At 33.9% G+C, this 15,942-nt stretch overlaps 1 protein-coding gene across 9 annotated transcripts in view; it reads right to left on the minus strand.

The window, feature by feature from the left end:
• The window catches only part of PCNX1 (pecanex 1), a 163,651-nt gene that overhangs the window by 124,744 nt on the left and 22,965 nt on the right, over positions 1 to 15,942 (minus strand). For 8 of the 9 annotated variants that reach the window (XM_041759637.1, XM_041759635.1, XM_041759633.1 and 5 more), the window contains exon 2: positions 4,177 to 4,385. In XM_041759637.1, coding sequence (XP_041615571.1) covers positions 4,177 to 4,385 — 209 coding nt within the window. Of the gene's footprint in view, positions 1 to 4,176; positions 4,386 to 15,942 lie in introns of those variants that run through there. The other variant, XM_041759638.1, reaches the window with a different exon arrangement.

The raw sequence follows: 15,942 nt of genomic DNA on the forward strand, positions 1-15,942 counted from the left end.
CGTAAATATGAATAAACGATAGCTATAAGCCTAAAAAATATAGTATTTGGTACAAATAAGCCCCTTGCAGAAAAATACATACAGTATTATTCTCTTCAGGATATCCTATGGCAGATAAAATTAATATACGTTTAGTAATATGAACTAAGATTGTATAACAAGAAAGAAAGGCAAGGGAATTATTAACATAAAATTCAAGATAATGGTCATTCTTGAAGGAAAAAATAGAATGAAATGGGAAAGAAGTGCATAAAGGCTTCTATGATATTTGTATAATATCTCATTTCTTAAGTTTTGTGGTAGGTAATCAAGTAGTCACTTGATTATTATTCTCTAAATTACACTGAATGATATGATTGATAAGCTGTTTTGAAATACATATATTTCACAATAAATTTTTTTTAACTAAAAGAAAATGGAAAAACAATTCAGTAACGAAAGGAATTAAAAGCAATATAATATCCAGAAAAAATAAGAGCTAACAATTACCAAGTGATTACTGTATCAAGAATGGTTTTAGGGGTGTCTGGGTGGCTCAGTTGGTTAAGCATATGACACTTCCTTTTGACTTAGGTCATGATCTCAGGTCTGGGATCAAGCCCTGTCATTGGGCTTTGTGCTCAGCAGGGAGTCTACTTGAGGATTCTCTTTCCCTCTCCCTTTGCCCCTCTGCCCCCTTTAAAAAAAAACAGGCAGCCCGGTGGCTCAGCAATTTAGTGGTTTAGCGCCGCCTTCGGCCCAGGGCGTGATCCTGGAGACCTGGGATCGAGTCCCACACTGAGCTCCCTGTGTGGAGCCTGCTTCTTCCTCTGCCTGTGTCTCTGCCTCTCTCTCTCTCCGTGTCTCTCATGAATAAATAAAGTCTTCAAAAAAATTTTTTTTGTAAAAGGGAATGATCCTAAATGCTTTATATAAATTATTTCTCATGCTTTGTATTTTATACCATAGGATATAGTACTATTATTTGCCTTATCATTCAGATGAGGCAGCTAAGGCATAAGAAGGCTTAATCTCCCAAGGTCATACAGTCAGGAAGTGATTCAAGGCCTAGCAGATTAAGCACAGAGTCCACATTCTGCTTGTTTACCCATAATACAAGAATATGCATTTCCTAATAAAAAATAAACTTAAAAAATACACAGAATCCATTAGAAAAAATATGAAGTTTTATGAGACATAAAAGGCAAGTAAAAAAAAATGGATATATACACCATGTTTCTGATGAGACTTCATATTTTAAAGGTCAAGTTCTCTCCATACTGAATACACTTATCAAAGTCTAATGGAATTTTCTAGAGGATGAGCATACAAAGGGGGCATCTCACAAAAAACTATGTACAGTTGACCCTTGAACAAGGTTTGAAATAAACAGGTCTACTTATATGTGGATTTTTTAATATTTTACAGGGCTGTACACGTATCATCTTTTCCTTATGCTTTTCTTAAAAACAATGTCTTTTCTCCAGCTTACTTTAGGAATACAGTACATATATAACACATATACCACACAAAATACCTGTTAGTTGACTATGTTCTCAATAAGGCTTCCAGTCAATAGTAGGCTATTAGTAGTTAATTTGGGGGCCCGGGGGAGTTAAAAGTTATACATGGATTTCTTTCTTTCTTTCCTTCTCTTTCCTTCTTTCTCTCTTTCTTTTGATTTTATTTATTTATTTGAGGGGAGCAAGAATGAAGGAACACAAGCAAGGGGAGCAGCAGAGGGAGAGACAGGCTCCTTGAGAGCAGGGAACCCAATGTAGGACTCAATCCCAGGACCTTAGGATCATGACCTGAGCCGAAGGCAGATGCTTAACCCCTGAGCCACCCAGGCACCTCTATACCATAGTTTTCTACCTGCACTGGGAAGAGGGTTTGGTGCCCTTAACCCCCTCGTGGTTCAGGGTCAGTTGTTTACACATGAGAAGAACCAAGATAATACTGAAATAGAAAAATACTGAAAAGGGATTCACAATGCTAAATATTAAGCATATTAGTAAATCATAAAAACAGCATGAAATGAAAAACAAACAAAAAATAACTAAACAAAACATAGTATGGTGTAAACAAAAGAGAAAGAGATCAGTGGGGCAGAAAACAAAGCCCAGAAATTGACATAAGTATATATGAGGATGCTACATGTAACCAAAAAGGAAAAGCATTTAAAATTACTGGGGAAAAATGCATTATTCACTGAATAGCATTGGGACTAACCTAAAAACAAAAACAATGTTTTTAGCTTGATTACAATTTAAGAATGAAAAATTACAAAAAATGCTGAAAGTAGATACATGTGAACATTTATTTAATATGAAGGGAATCTTACACAACTTGGTATCAAAGGCAGAACTAATAAACATTCACAGAATAGACCACATAAAAATAAACTGTGGTATATAAATAAATAAAATGCTATAAACTGAGGAAAAGTATTTGACACGAAATATAAAGAATATCCTTCATAAATACCTTCTCCAAATCAATAGCAAAAACCACCTATTTAGTAATCCAAAAACTTAAAAATTAAACAATAAGAGATCAACCACAGTTTTGGCTAAATACTCAATATTGTCAGAAGTACAGAAAAAGAAACCCTAAAATTGCTGGTCATGGTAATTAGAAGGTAAAATCTTTGGGACGTGGCAATATATATTGAAAAACTTAAAAATACATGTAGCTTTCTAGTGCTCTGCCTCTGCTAAATTATAATTAAAATTTTAATTTTATTAAATTAATTAACTGGCTGGCTCAGTTAGTGGAACAAGCAATTCTTGATCTTGGGGTTGTGAGTTCAAGTCCCACCACTGGGAATGGTGATTACTTGAATTTTTAAACAAAAAAATTTAAACATCACAGTGATCTAACATATAAATTAAATTTGAAAATAACTGAAGTAAAATCAAGAAAGTTAAATTATGACATACCTACAAAATGGAATACTGCACAGTTATTAAAGATAGTATTGCAGAAAAAAATGCTTTCACTACCTTACATATTTTCTGAATACCTATCAGTGACAGACTCTGTTTTAGATCCTGGGAATAAAATAGTTCACAGGAAAAACAAGACCCCTGCCTTCAAGAAGCTTATAAATGCAAACAAACAATTAAGACAGACAATTTCAGGTAATGATTAATGCTACAAACAAAATTATTACAGAGGTAAAATATTTGCTCAATGAACAAACATTTGTTTAATGTTAAGGGTGGAGAAAGACATAACTGAAAAGGGATAAACTCGATGCACTGGAAAATAGAAATATTACCTATCATAAGAGATAAGTACCCACTTTTCATATTATACTGAGTGGTTAAAAACATAGGCTCCAGATCAGAGTCCCTGGAATATTTCATCTTTCTCACCCTAGTTTCCACATCTATAAATCAGGAATAAAAACAGCATCCATCTCAAAGAACTGTTGTGAAGACTATTAGACACAAGTTTTCATATAGTAACTTTTTTGAAGTTCATATAGTAACTGTTTCTAGTGGCACCTGCCATCTCTATAAAATCACAATAAACTTCTGATTATGAATAAAGTAAATCCTTTGGTCAACAAGAGAAAGGGGATGAAGCCAAGGTAATGAAGGGAAATGTGACTGAGAGGTAGGAAGAATATTCAGCTGAGAGAGTAAAGGAGGGGACATCTACACCAACTTAAATGCTAAGAGGTAAGTTATGCAGGAACAGCTAAGTTTCTAAGGTGAGAATACATAATTGAAAAATATTTACATCAGATTAAGTGAAAAAAATGCGGATTATAAATATCAAGGAAAAATTATCACAATTTGCTTAAGGTATAGCCACATTTTACTTATACATATAAATAAAATATAAATGCTAAAATTTATAAGCCATGTCTTATTTCTTTACACTGTTTTTCACCAGTTTTGGTTTTTGGTGTGAACAACTATTCCACAATTATAACTGTTATTGTTATAGCATGTTACTTAGTAATAAGACCAAATGCACTTATTTAATCCCAAATATGCCAGTTAGCCTTGTTGGGGTCTAATGTGACAATCTGTCCTTGTTATCATATCTCTAATGGTAAGACCTAGACCTAACACTGTCTTAAAACCATATATCAGAACATAAAAAATCAGAACACAATAAACACATCATTATACGCACACATGTTCCACATCATTACAAACTGAGCGGCATAGGTTTCCTTACCTCGGTCCATTACTGTCTTTTCTTCTAGTTGAACAGTTGCCTTGCTCAGTTTTGGCTCGCTGATCTGGGAACTCATTTGCATTCCTATCTACAATTTCTCCAGCATCAAGTGCTCTGTGGAGTCGATAGTTGACCATCTTCAGAACAATGAATACAGCAGCTATCACAGGACAATAAACTGCCACTATAATCATTGAAGAAGGAAGGGCCTTTAAGAGAAAGAAAATAAAGACAGGCATTTAAAAATATTTTAGATTTAATTCAAGTAGAGAAATCTGTAACTAAAAGGATAGACACATTCACACTCAAAGCAACAATTATGTTACTGGCACTAAAGTGCAAAAGTATAAGACAGCACTGCCCAACACAGTAGCCACTAGCTACATGCAGCTACTGAGTAAGTAAGGTATGGTTACTGTGAACTGAGATGTGCCCTAAGAATAAAGTAACACACACACACACACACACACACACACAAGAATAAAGTATCACTGGATTTTGAAGAGTCTGTATGAGAAAAAAAGAATGTAAAATATAATTTTTATATTGATTACATGTTGAAATAATGTTTAGATTATACTGGGTTAAATAACGTACATTATTAAACTGATTTTCACCTGTTTCTTTTTACTTATTTTTAATGTGGCTACTAGAAGATTTTATTTTTTTTATTTTTTATTTTTTTTACTAGAAGATTTTAAATTACATATGTGGCTTGTGTTATGTTTTCACTGGAGAGCACAGTATAAAGTCCATGCCTAGGGATCCCTGGGTGGCGCAGTGGTTTAGTGCCCGCCTTTGGCCCAGGGCGCGATCCTGGAGACCCGGGATCGAATCCCACGTCGGGCTCCCGGTGCGTGGAGCCTGCTTCTCCCTCTGCCTGTGTCTCTGCCTCTCTCTATGTGTGACTATCATAAATAATAATAAAAAAAATTAAAAAAAAAAAAAGTCCATGCCTAAAAGCTTATGATACAATTAAAGAGTTAGATGTCACATTATGTAATACATGAGTAAGACAGGATTGTGGTCCAAATATACATAAGCCCTGTTTATGTGCTCTGTAACTTTCTTCAGGATATAAACATTCTTTGGGTTCTAGAAAGTGGTTCTAGTTAAAACTGTTAAAAGAATAACCTTTGAATTATGACTTAAAATGCAGGGGAGACATGGGAGACATGCGAAATCCAAATATATTTTCTTTTAAAATACTTAAAAATTGTAGCCTGATCAAAAAAAAAAAAAAAGGTTAATTGAAGAACCTCAGATGCTTCCTGGGCATGAGGATTGAAGATCCATCATACCTGAGGATCTGCTGATGTGGACCTGAGTCCAGGGGTGACAGGTATGAAGACCAACCAGCGAACTTGGAAGGCATGGCCTCAGAGTCACTGCTGGCAGAAATTATAAAACTGGGGTCAATTTATGCCCACTTTCGTGAGACACAAATCATTCCCGGTGTCTGTAGCTCTAGATTTTGTAAGATTGAACCTCAGTCATCTGATAACATGGCTCCAAATTTGCTTGGAATGGTTACTTCGAATTGCTTGAGATGGTAAAACTTAAAAGATCCTAGTGAACTAGGGGAGTTCAGAATACAAATATGATAAAAGTTAAAAAAAAAAAAAGTTATTTGGTGGGGAGACAGAAGGAAAGAGTGTAGGTTGGAAATGTGGGGGGGAGTAAGTCTATCCCACAGTTTACTACTTTTGAGTTGGATATGGGCATAATATGCATACATGTGGTATTTTAAAAACTGGGATTAAGAAATCCTTCAAGTTAGTTTATCTAAAAACGGAAACCCTGTGATCCCAATTTAATTGTCACTGAATGACTGATTTGGACTTATGATTTCAAATTGAAAAATGTATTTAAAATTTTAGAAAATCCGGGCAGCCCAGGTGGCTCAGCGGTTTAGCACAGCCTCAAGCTCAGGGCATGATCCTGGAGGCCCGGATCGAGTCCAGCATCGGGCTCCCTGCATGGAGCCTGCTTCTCCCTCGCCTGTGTCTCTGCCGCTTTCTCTCTCTGTCTCTCATGAATAAATAAAATCTTAAAAAAAAAAAATTAGAAAATCCATAAATATCAGGTTTAGAAAAGTACTTTGATTCACTAGATAATTTACTTAAAAATGAATACTAAATTTATAAGTGTAATTTAAACTAAAGAGATTTTAAGTGCAATTTAAAGGGATCTTAAGCTATATTTAAAAAAAAAAACCAAACCTCTAAATCATAACTGTTAAAAATATGTTCAATGTGAGTTTGAAACTGTTTTAATTTATAACTTTAATATAATTTTTTTGTAAAAAAAAAAAAAAAAAGCATCCCAAATAACCTTTCCTGAACAGAAAACACACATATACACACACACTTACATTGATAAATATTTCAAAGTAAATACACACATAAATATATATAGAAACATATACTGCTTAGTGTATTTACAGAAGTTCAGCATGATGCTGGTTTCTATACAATATGTTCACATAAGAATTAGAATTCTTGGTAATCATTTAGTTCAACACCTTCATTTTCAGACAGAAAATTAAGACCTATTAACTTTGAATGATTTAGCCAAGATTATCCATCTTAATGATAAAATTAACCAATATTTAATATTGGTTAAATATTAACCAATATTGGTTAACCAATTAAGACCTATTAACTTTGAATGATTTAGCCAAGATTATCCATCTTAATGATAAAATTAACCAATATTTAATATTGGTTAAATATTAACCAATATTGGTTAAATATCCTGCCTAAGTCACTGAATGCTTTACTACACACCAATCCCAATTTCATTTTCAAATGTAAAGTATCAATGAAAAATATGTCAGAGTTCTATCATTATTCACCATAGTGAATATTAAAATAAAAATTATTGATTATATTAATTAAGCGGATAGGAAGTGAACAACCTCAGCATTATTATTCAGAGTGGTAGACAAATTCAATGGAAATGTCAATGGCCCCTCCAAATGGGAAAAGAGAAAAGAGACTACTTGATATTGAATGGTCTACTGTATCTGTCTCTACAAAAAAAGTCAAAGATTATGAATGCTTAAAACAGATTGAAATAAACTCTCTCTCCCTACTATTATATTGCTAATAGTAGATTATTGAATGCTAAGAAACATACAAAATGTTGGGATGCCTGGGTGGCTCAGCAGTTTAGCGCTGCCTTCGGTCCAGAGCATGTTCCTGGGATCCTGGGATCAAGTCCCACATTGGGCTCCCTATGTGCAGCCTGCTTCTCCCTCTGCCTCTCTCTCTCTCTCTGTCTCTCATGAATAAATAAAATCTTTTAAAAAATAAAACATACAAAATATACACAATCTATACAGTAAGTACAGAATTTTTCTTAAAACATTGAACAGTGAAAAGACTGAAAGAGAAATAAAAATTCAAGTGACAAAAAAAAAAAAATTCAAGTGATCATTTCAGACCAGAAACTAGTATCAAATGATGAACCCTTGTATTTTCTACTCAAACTATAGAAGCTATCTACTTATTTCACACCCTGTGGTTTAAATGTATAAGCCATGTCAATGGTTACTCTGGAGATTACTAGATGACAGAGGACAGCTGTGCTGTAAGTTTTACATTTCCCAGGAAGGATAAAAATGCATGGACACAAACTGGGCTGTTGTGTGATTTTATTCAAACTTGTTCTCTACTTACATTAGTTCACTGGGATCGCAGCTGAAATCCAGCACAGCTGAAAATATTAGTATGATCATAAATATATTATAAACCTTCTTATAACTACCTTACTAAGGTTACATGAAAATTTTAAATGGTATCTGCCTTTACATAATTTCAGTGTGGTTTCCCTAAAATCAAACACCAAACAACTAAAGACCAGTTAGGTCACCTATTTTTCAGTTTTTGGATTATATACACAAAGCGCAAACCAAGTAGTATTTACTATTTGCTTTTATATTTTATTAAATTAGATATACTGATACTGTTTTCAAAGAAAGATTTTCAGAAACATTCATAATTCTATTCATCAACAAGCAGCATCTTGTGAGAAAGCGGGTTCTTTTTCTAAAGAAAAAACTTGTATAAGAAAAATTGCTTACTTTTCTGGTAAAAATACAACTTTTATATCCCATTCCACAATCCAACTCTAAATTAAAATTTTTAGTTTGAAATGTTTTGGCAGGTACCTATTTATATATTTTCTAAATATTTTAGTTTGCTTTTTTTTTTTTTTTTAGTTTTTTTTTTAGTTTTTTAAGTAGGCTCCACACCCAATATGGGGCTTGAACTCATCATCCTGAGATCAAGAGTAATATGCTCTACCAACTGAGCCAGCCAGGTGCCCCTGGCAGGTACTTATCAATTTAAGGTTAATTATGTTCCATAACAAACAATACTTTAAAAAAAAGTACTAATATTTCCAAAAGTCATGTTTCATCCTAGTTATTATATTTTATCAAAGATATTATCTTAAAGTTAATGCTGATGCAACCAAGCACATTAACCGCTCTCTGATCATAAAAACCAATCTATTTTATCTTCACTCCAAGGTCTATCTACAGGTAAAAATTGCTTATATTGAAAAGTTGATTCTACTTCTTCCCTAAAATACCAACAAACAGTGGACAGCAGCAAATGAAGATGGGGTAGCAGGTGGCATACTACTGATGTTGGACAAATAAGGCCCTCATTGAAAACCCAGAAAGGTCACAGCACTGCAAACTCACAATAAAGACCTGCAGAGTCATCACAGATTTCAAGTGTTCTTAACCATCTATGCATCTTACACATCTTATGTATCAAAAAGTTATGAAAAGACAAGCTGGGTATCTTTTTAGCTCTATTATTCTATGATCTACTTATTAATATGGGAATTTGCTTATCTATGTAGTCACACTCAAGTATTCAGGTCCGTTTAGTCAGTAATCAGTCGTCTATAACTTTAAGGTTATCGGAATGACTGACTAACACCCACAACTGAAGTCAAGGCTGTGAAAAAAAATTTAACAAATCTCTTAAAATAGCTATTATTAATGTAAAATACCTTATACGTTTTGGGGTTTTTTCCACTATTGAAACTACCTTATTATTTAAGGCAATGTTTAGCAAACTTTTGGCATCACAGCCTGAAGGGCTATTCAAGCAAACATGTGAACTATGTATTTTACATAAGATTCATCACATTTTAATTACATCCTAATTTCTTAAACTGACAGATGGATTAGATACTTTAATGTAAAGAGAAAAACTTCTAAAATTTTAGAAGAATTGTAAAAGAATATCTTTTTGACCTTTAGGATATTTCTTAACCATGGTTTTCAAAGCACACACTAGAAAGAATTGATGAATTAAAATTAAGTTCTGTTCAAGAGACACTATAAACTGAGTGAAAAAACAAGCTACAAACTAAATCTATTAAAACATGTATTATTATGTAGGTATATGTATACTTATATACGTATATAGATATAATACATAAAGAGTAAATATGTATGAAGAATTTTTTTTTGAAATCAGTAACAAAGAGGCAAACAAACCAATGAAAATAAAGGACAATAAATAGATCTTACACAGAAAAAAATATATAAATAGCCAATAAAAACAATATATGAAAACATGTTCAAAAAAAAAAAAAGAAAACATGTTCAACTTTATCAGTAATAAGCAAAATAGAATTTAAAAGCACAGAATTTAAAAGGTGCCAGTATAGGCACCTGGCTGGCTCAGTTAGTAGAGAATGTGACTCTTGATCTCAGGGTTGTGAGTTCAAGCTCCCATGTTGGGAGTAGAGCCTACTTAAAAAAAAAAAAAAAGAAAAAAGAAAACCACAATATATCATTTAACAGCCATCTGTACAGACAAAAACTAAGTATGGAGAACCAGAACTCTTAAAAAAAAAAAAAAAAACTACTGGTAGAAATACAAATTGATAGGTAAATCACCCAAAATCTAGCAATTCCTATTGTAAGTATAAAATTGATATAAACTCTTGTGTATATGCAACACTCTAAGACTTTCATACAAAAAATGGAGCAAAAAGTCAGCTGAAAATCAATGGGAAAATGGAAAACTGTAGACTAGGGGAGTATGACAGTGAAAACTGCAACCAAATGCAGCCACATTAACTGTACAAATATAGTATATATTACATTTTAAACATAAACTTAGGCTTTACTGTATTTTCTTGATTTTTCTTTTTTGGTACTGAGCATGTATTTCTTTTATAATTAGAAGAGCTAAAATTTTAATAGTGATAAAAAAGTTTTCATATTACCTTTCATCTTTTACAGAGATGATCTATATTCATCTCAATAACGCATGACTTGGCAATAGATCAAGAGCCAATCAAGACAGTTTCTCACCTTACTTCTTTATTTGCAAAAAGTTAAAAAAAATATCTTAACTCTCAATTATATATACATCCCTAAGAATGGCACCAAGTATTAATCTAGACATTCAGATCAAATATAGATGCCCCCTGGGGCACCTGGGTGACTCTGTCAGTTAAGCATCTGCCTTTGGCTCAGGTCATGATCCCAGGTTCCTGGAGTTGAGCCCCAAATCGAGCCTCCTTCTCCTTTCCCCTATATCCCTCCCCTAGTCCCCCACACTGGTGCTCATGCGTTCCCTCTCTCTCTCTCCTCTCAAATAAATAAATAAAATCTTTAAAAATATATATAGACCCCAAAACAATGGTAAGTCTCCTTACTGAGATACTGTTAGATACTTTTAATAAGATCATCTCTCTTAAAAGTTGGATGGACAGAAATGCCAATCAAAATTACAATGAACTACTACCACACATCATTAGGATGGCTACTATCAAGAAAGGAAGGGAGGAAAAATGAGAAAATAACAAGTGTTGACAAGGAGGTGGAGAAACGCAGCTTCACTCACTGTTGATAGGAATGTAAAATGGTGTACCCTCTATGAAAACAGTACAGTGGCTCCTCAAAAAATTAAAAGTAGGGGCACCTGGGTGGCTCAGTGGTCTGCCTCTGGCTCAGGTTGTGATCCTGGGGTCCCAGGCTTGAGTCCCGCATCAAGATCCCCACAGGGAGCTGCTTCTCCCTCTGCCTATGTCTCTGCCTCTCTGTGTGTCTCTCATGAATAAATAAAAATAAAAATTATATATATATATATATATATATATATATATATATATATATATGTAGAATTACTATGTTTGATCTAGCAATCCTACTTCTGAATATTTATCCAAAAGAATTAAAAGCAGATTCTCAGATATTTGTGTACCTTTGTTCATAGCAACAATGTGCACAATAGCCAAGAGGTGGAAACAATGCAAATGTCCATCAGTGGATGATAAACAAAATGTGGTCTATACATATCACAGAATATTACTCAGCCTTTAAAAGGAATATGCTACAACAGAGATGAACCTTGAGGTAAAATAAGTCAATCACAAAAAGACAAAATACTGGATGATTGAGGTGTATGAGGTATCTAAAACAGATTTGTAGAAATAGAAAGCAGAATGGTGGTTACCAGAGGTTGGCAGGAGGAAGAAACAGAGTTAATAGGTATAGATTTTGTTTCATAGTATGAAAACGTTCTGAAGATCCAATGCACAATGATGTGAATATACTTAACATTACCAAATAATACACTTTAAAAATGTGTTAAAATGGTAAATTTTATGTTGTATACATAGTTAAGTCTCTTAAATTCTGATAGTTTATCCTCAAAACTAAAAAAAAAAAAAAAAAAAAAAAACTTTGATAGGTTCAAGCTATTCAACATGACAAATATATTTCCAATAGGGTTCTTGAGAAAGCCACTTGGAATCACAAAAATAATACTAGTTTTATCACAGTCATGAAATAAATTTATCTTACTTATATTTCATGTCAAAAATTGAGTAACTCTCCCCTATGGCTAGCACACTACATGGTAAAAAGCAATCTTTTATACTCATTTTATGTGCGAAAATATAAAAACATATGTTCACTATCTATGCTTTGTGTTAATTTCATATTTTGAATTCAAATTTCACCATTTTGAACACCACTGAATCAAAATGTGGAAGCATACTGTTAACAAATAAGTATTTCCTTAATAAATTTGTAGCTATTCTCAAACAGAAATGATTTCAATGCATATTTTCTAGTCCCTGTTACAAAGTGATTATCAGCTATCTAATACTTAGTGACAACTAACATCTTATACTTAGATATCAACTGATATCTAATATTTAGTGATTACCATGTACCAGGCACATTTCTAAGTGATGATCACCTAATGAAGTCAGCACTGTGATTCTTCTAGTTTTATAGATAGGGAAACTGAGGTACAAGGAGTTAAATTCCTTGCCTAAGGTCTCAGACTGAGGCATTAAGGAAAGAGCAGTTTGACTGCAGAGTCCTTGCTATTAATCATGACACCTAACGGCCTCTAAGTCAAAGGTTGGCAAACTTCCTGTTTAAGGCCAAACAAAAAATATTTCATGCTTTACCGATCACAGGATCTGTCACAACTATTCAACTCTGCTGTCAGCAGTGTGAAAGCGGCCCTAAACAATACACGAACACACAAGCATGGTGTTTTCCCATAAAACTATTCATGGACATTGGAATTTGAATTTCATATAATTTTCACATAGCATGAAATATTACTCTTTTGATTTTTTCAATCCCTAAAATATGTAAAAAGACAAAAGTGGGGGTGGTATCTGGGTGGCACAGTTGGTTAAGCAATCCACTCTTGGTTTCTGCTCAGGTCATGAGACTGAACCCCACATTCGGCTCAGTGCTGGGCACAGGGTCTGCTTGGAACTCTCTCTCCCTCTCCCCCTCCCCACCAATGCGCTCTCTCCCTCTCTCTCTCTAAAATAATAATTAATATTTTAAAAATATATATAGACCCCAAAACAATGGTAAGTCTCCTTACTGAGATACTGTTAGATACTTTTAATAAGATCATCTCTCTTAAAAGTTGGATGGACAGAAATGCCAATCAAAATTACAATGAACTACTACCACACATCATTAGGATGGCTACTATCAAGAAAGGAAGGGAGGAAAAATGAGAAAATAACAAGTGTTGACAAGGAGGTGGAGAAACGCAGCTTCACTCACTGTTGATAGGAATGTAAAATGGTGTACCCCTCTATGAAAACAGTACAGTGGCTCCTCAAAAATTAAAAGTAGGGGCACCTGGGTGGCTCAGTGGTCTGCCTCTGGCTCAGGTTGTGATCCTGGGGTCCCAGGCTTGAGTCCCGCATCAAGATCCCCACAGGGAGCTGCTTCTCCCTCTGCCTATGTCTCTGCCTCTCTGTGTGTCTCTCATGAATAAATAAAAATAAAAATTATATATATATATATATATATATATATATATATATATATATATATGTAGAATTACTATGTTTGATCTAGCAATCCTACTTCTGAATATTTATCCAAAAGAATTAAAAGCAGATTCTCAGATATTTGTGTACCTTTGTTCATAGCAACAATGTGCACAATAGCCAAGAGGTGGAAACAATGCAAATGTCCATCAGTGGATGATAAACAAAATGTGGTCTATACATATCACAGAATATTACTCAGCCTTTAAAAGGAATATGCTACAACAGAGATGAACCTTGAGGTAAAATAAGTCAATCACAAAAAGACAAAATACTGGATGATTGAGGTGTATGAGGTATCTAAAACAGATTTGTAGAAATAGAAAGCAGAATGGTGGTTACCAGAGGTTGGCAGGAGGAAGAAACAGAGTTAATAGGTATAGATTTTGTTTCATAGTATGAAAACGTTCTGAAGATCCAATGCACAATGATGTGAATATACTTAACATTACCAAATAATACACTTTAAAAATGTGTTAAAATGGTAAATTTTATGTTGTATACATAGTTAAGTCTCTTAAATTCTGATAGTTTATCCTCAACACTAAAAAAAAAAAAAAAAAAAAAAACTTTGATAGGTTCAAGCTATTCAACATGACAAATATATTTCCAATAGGGTTCTTGAGAAAGCCACTTGGAATCACAAAAATAATACTAGTTTTATCACAGTCATGAAATAAATTTATCTTACTTATATTTCATGTCAAAAATTGAGTAACTCTCCCCTATGGCTAGCACACTACATGGTAAAAAGCAATCTTTTATACTCATTTTATGTGCGAAAATATAAAAACATATGTTCACTATCTATGCTTTGTGTTAATTTCATATTTTGAATTCAAATTTCACCATTTTGAACACCACTGAATCAAAATGTGGAAGCATACTGTTAACAAATAAGTATTTCCTTAATAAATTTGTAGCTATTCTCAAACAGAAATGATTTCAATGCATATTTTCTAGTCCCTGTTACAAAGTGATTATCAGCTATCTAATACTTAGTGACAACTAACATCTTATACTTAGATATCAACTGATATCTAATATTTAGTGATTACCATGTACCAGGCACATTTCTAAGTGATGATCACCTAATGAAGTCAGCACTGTGATTCTTCTAGTTTTATAGATAGGGAAACTGAGGTACAAGGAGTTAAATTCCTTGCCTAAGGTCTCAGACTGAGGCATTAAGGAAAGAGCAGTTTGACTGCAGAGTCCTTGCTATTAATCATGACACCTAACGGCCTCTAAGTCAAAGGTTGGCAAACTTCCTGTTTAAGGCCAAACAAAAAATATTTCATGCTTTACCGATCACAGGATCTGTCACAACTATTCAACTCTGCTGTCAGCAGTGTGAAAGCGGCCCTAAACAATACACGAACACACAAGCATGGTGTTTTCCCATAAAACTATTTATGGACATTGGAATTTGAATTTCATATAATTTTCACATAGCATGAAATATTACTCTTTTGATTTTTTTCAATCCCTAAAATATGTAAAAAGACAAAAGTGGGGGTGGTATCTGGGTGGCACAGTTGGTTAAGCAATCCACTCTTGGTTTCTGCTCAGGTCATGAGACTGAACCCCACATTCGGCTCAGTGCTGGGCACAGGGTCTGCTTGGAACTCTCTCTCCCTCTCCCCCTCCCCACCAATGCGCTCTCTCCCTCTCTCTCTCTAAAATAAATAATTCTTAAACCAAAAACCCACATAAACAAACAAAAAACACCAGGGGACACACCTCTGCTTACTTACCCTGATGGAAAATCCCTTTCAGTTTATTCACATAAAGAATATAAATGGTAAGTTAATTCCTACCATGTGTAGAAGAGTTCCCTGTCTAAATTACCTTTCATTTCTGGCAAACAGAGAATGCTGGGGGAAAAGAGAGGACTGAGCCACCGAGCCACCCTAAAAAGAAATATTTTTAAATAAAAGATTAATATACACCAAAAATTAGGTTATCAAAAGTTATCTGTATTCTTTTGTTTCACTAAAAGTCAGTGGAACAAATTGCAAGCTGTATATTCTTTATATAAGATTGTAAATCAGGGGGTGCCTGGGTAACTCAGTCAGTTAAGTGCCTGACTCTTGATTTCGGCTTAGGTCAAGATCTCAGAGTTGTGAAGATGGAGTCCCATATGGGGCTCCACACTGGGCATGAAGCCTCTCCTTCCACTACTTTCCCCCACCACCCCAGACTCACAAGCTCTCAAAAAAAAATAAAAATAAAAATAATGTAAATCAGTAAGATATATAAATTAAATGCATATTCTCAAGAATATTAACAGAACCCATATATCATTTTGGCTTAAGCTCAATAAATTTGCTTAAAACAGAAAGATGGTATCGCACACTGTATAATCCATCTCTAGCTTTAAAAGTAAATGCTAAGGGCGCCTGGGTG

The sequence above is a fragment of the Vulpes lagopus genome, chromosome 6 (assembly GCF_018345385.1).
Source record: "Vulpes lagopus strain Blue_001 chromosome 6, ASM1834538v1, whole genome shotgun sequence".
NCBI classification, from domain to species: domain Eukaryota; kingdom Metazoa; phylum Chordata; class Mammalia; order Carnivora; family Canidae; genus Vulpes; species Vulpes lagopus.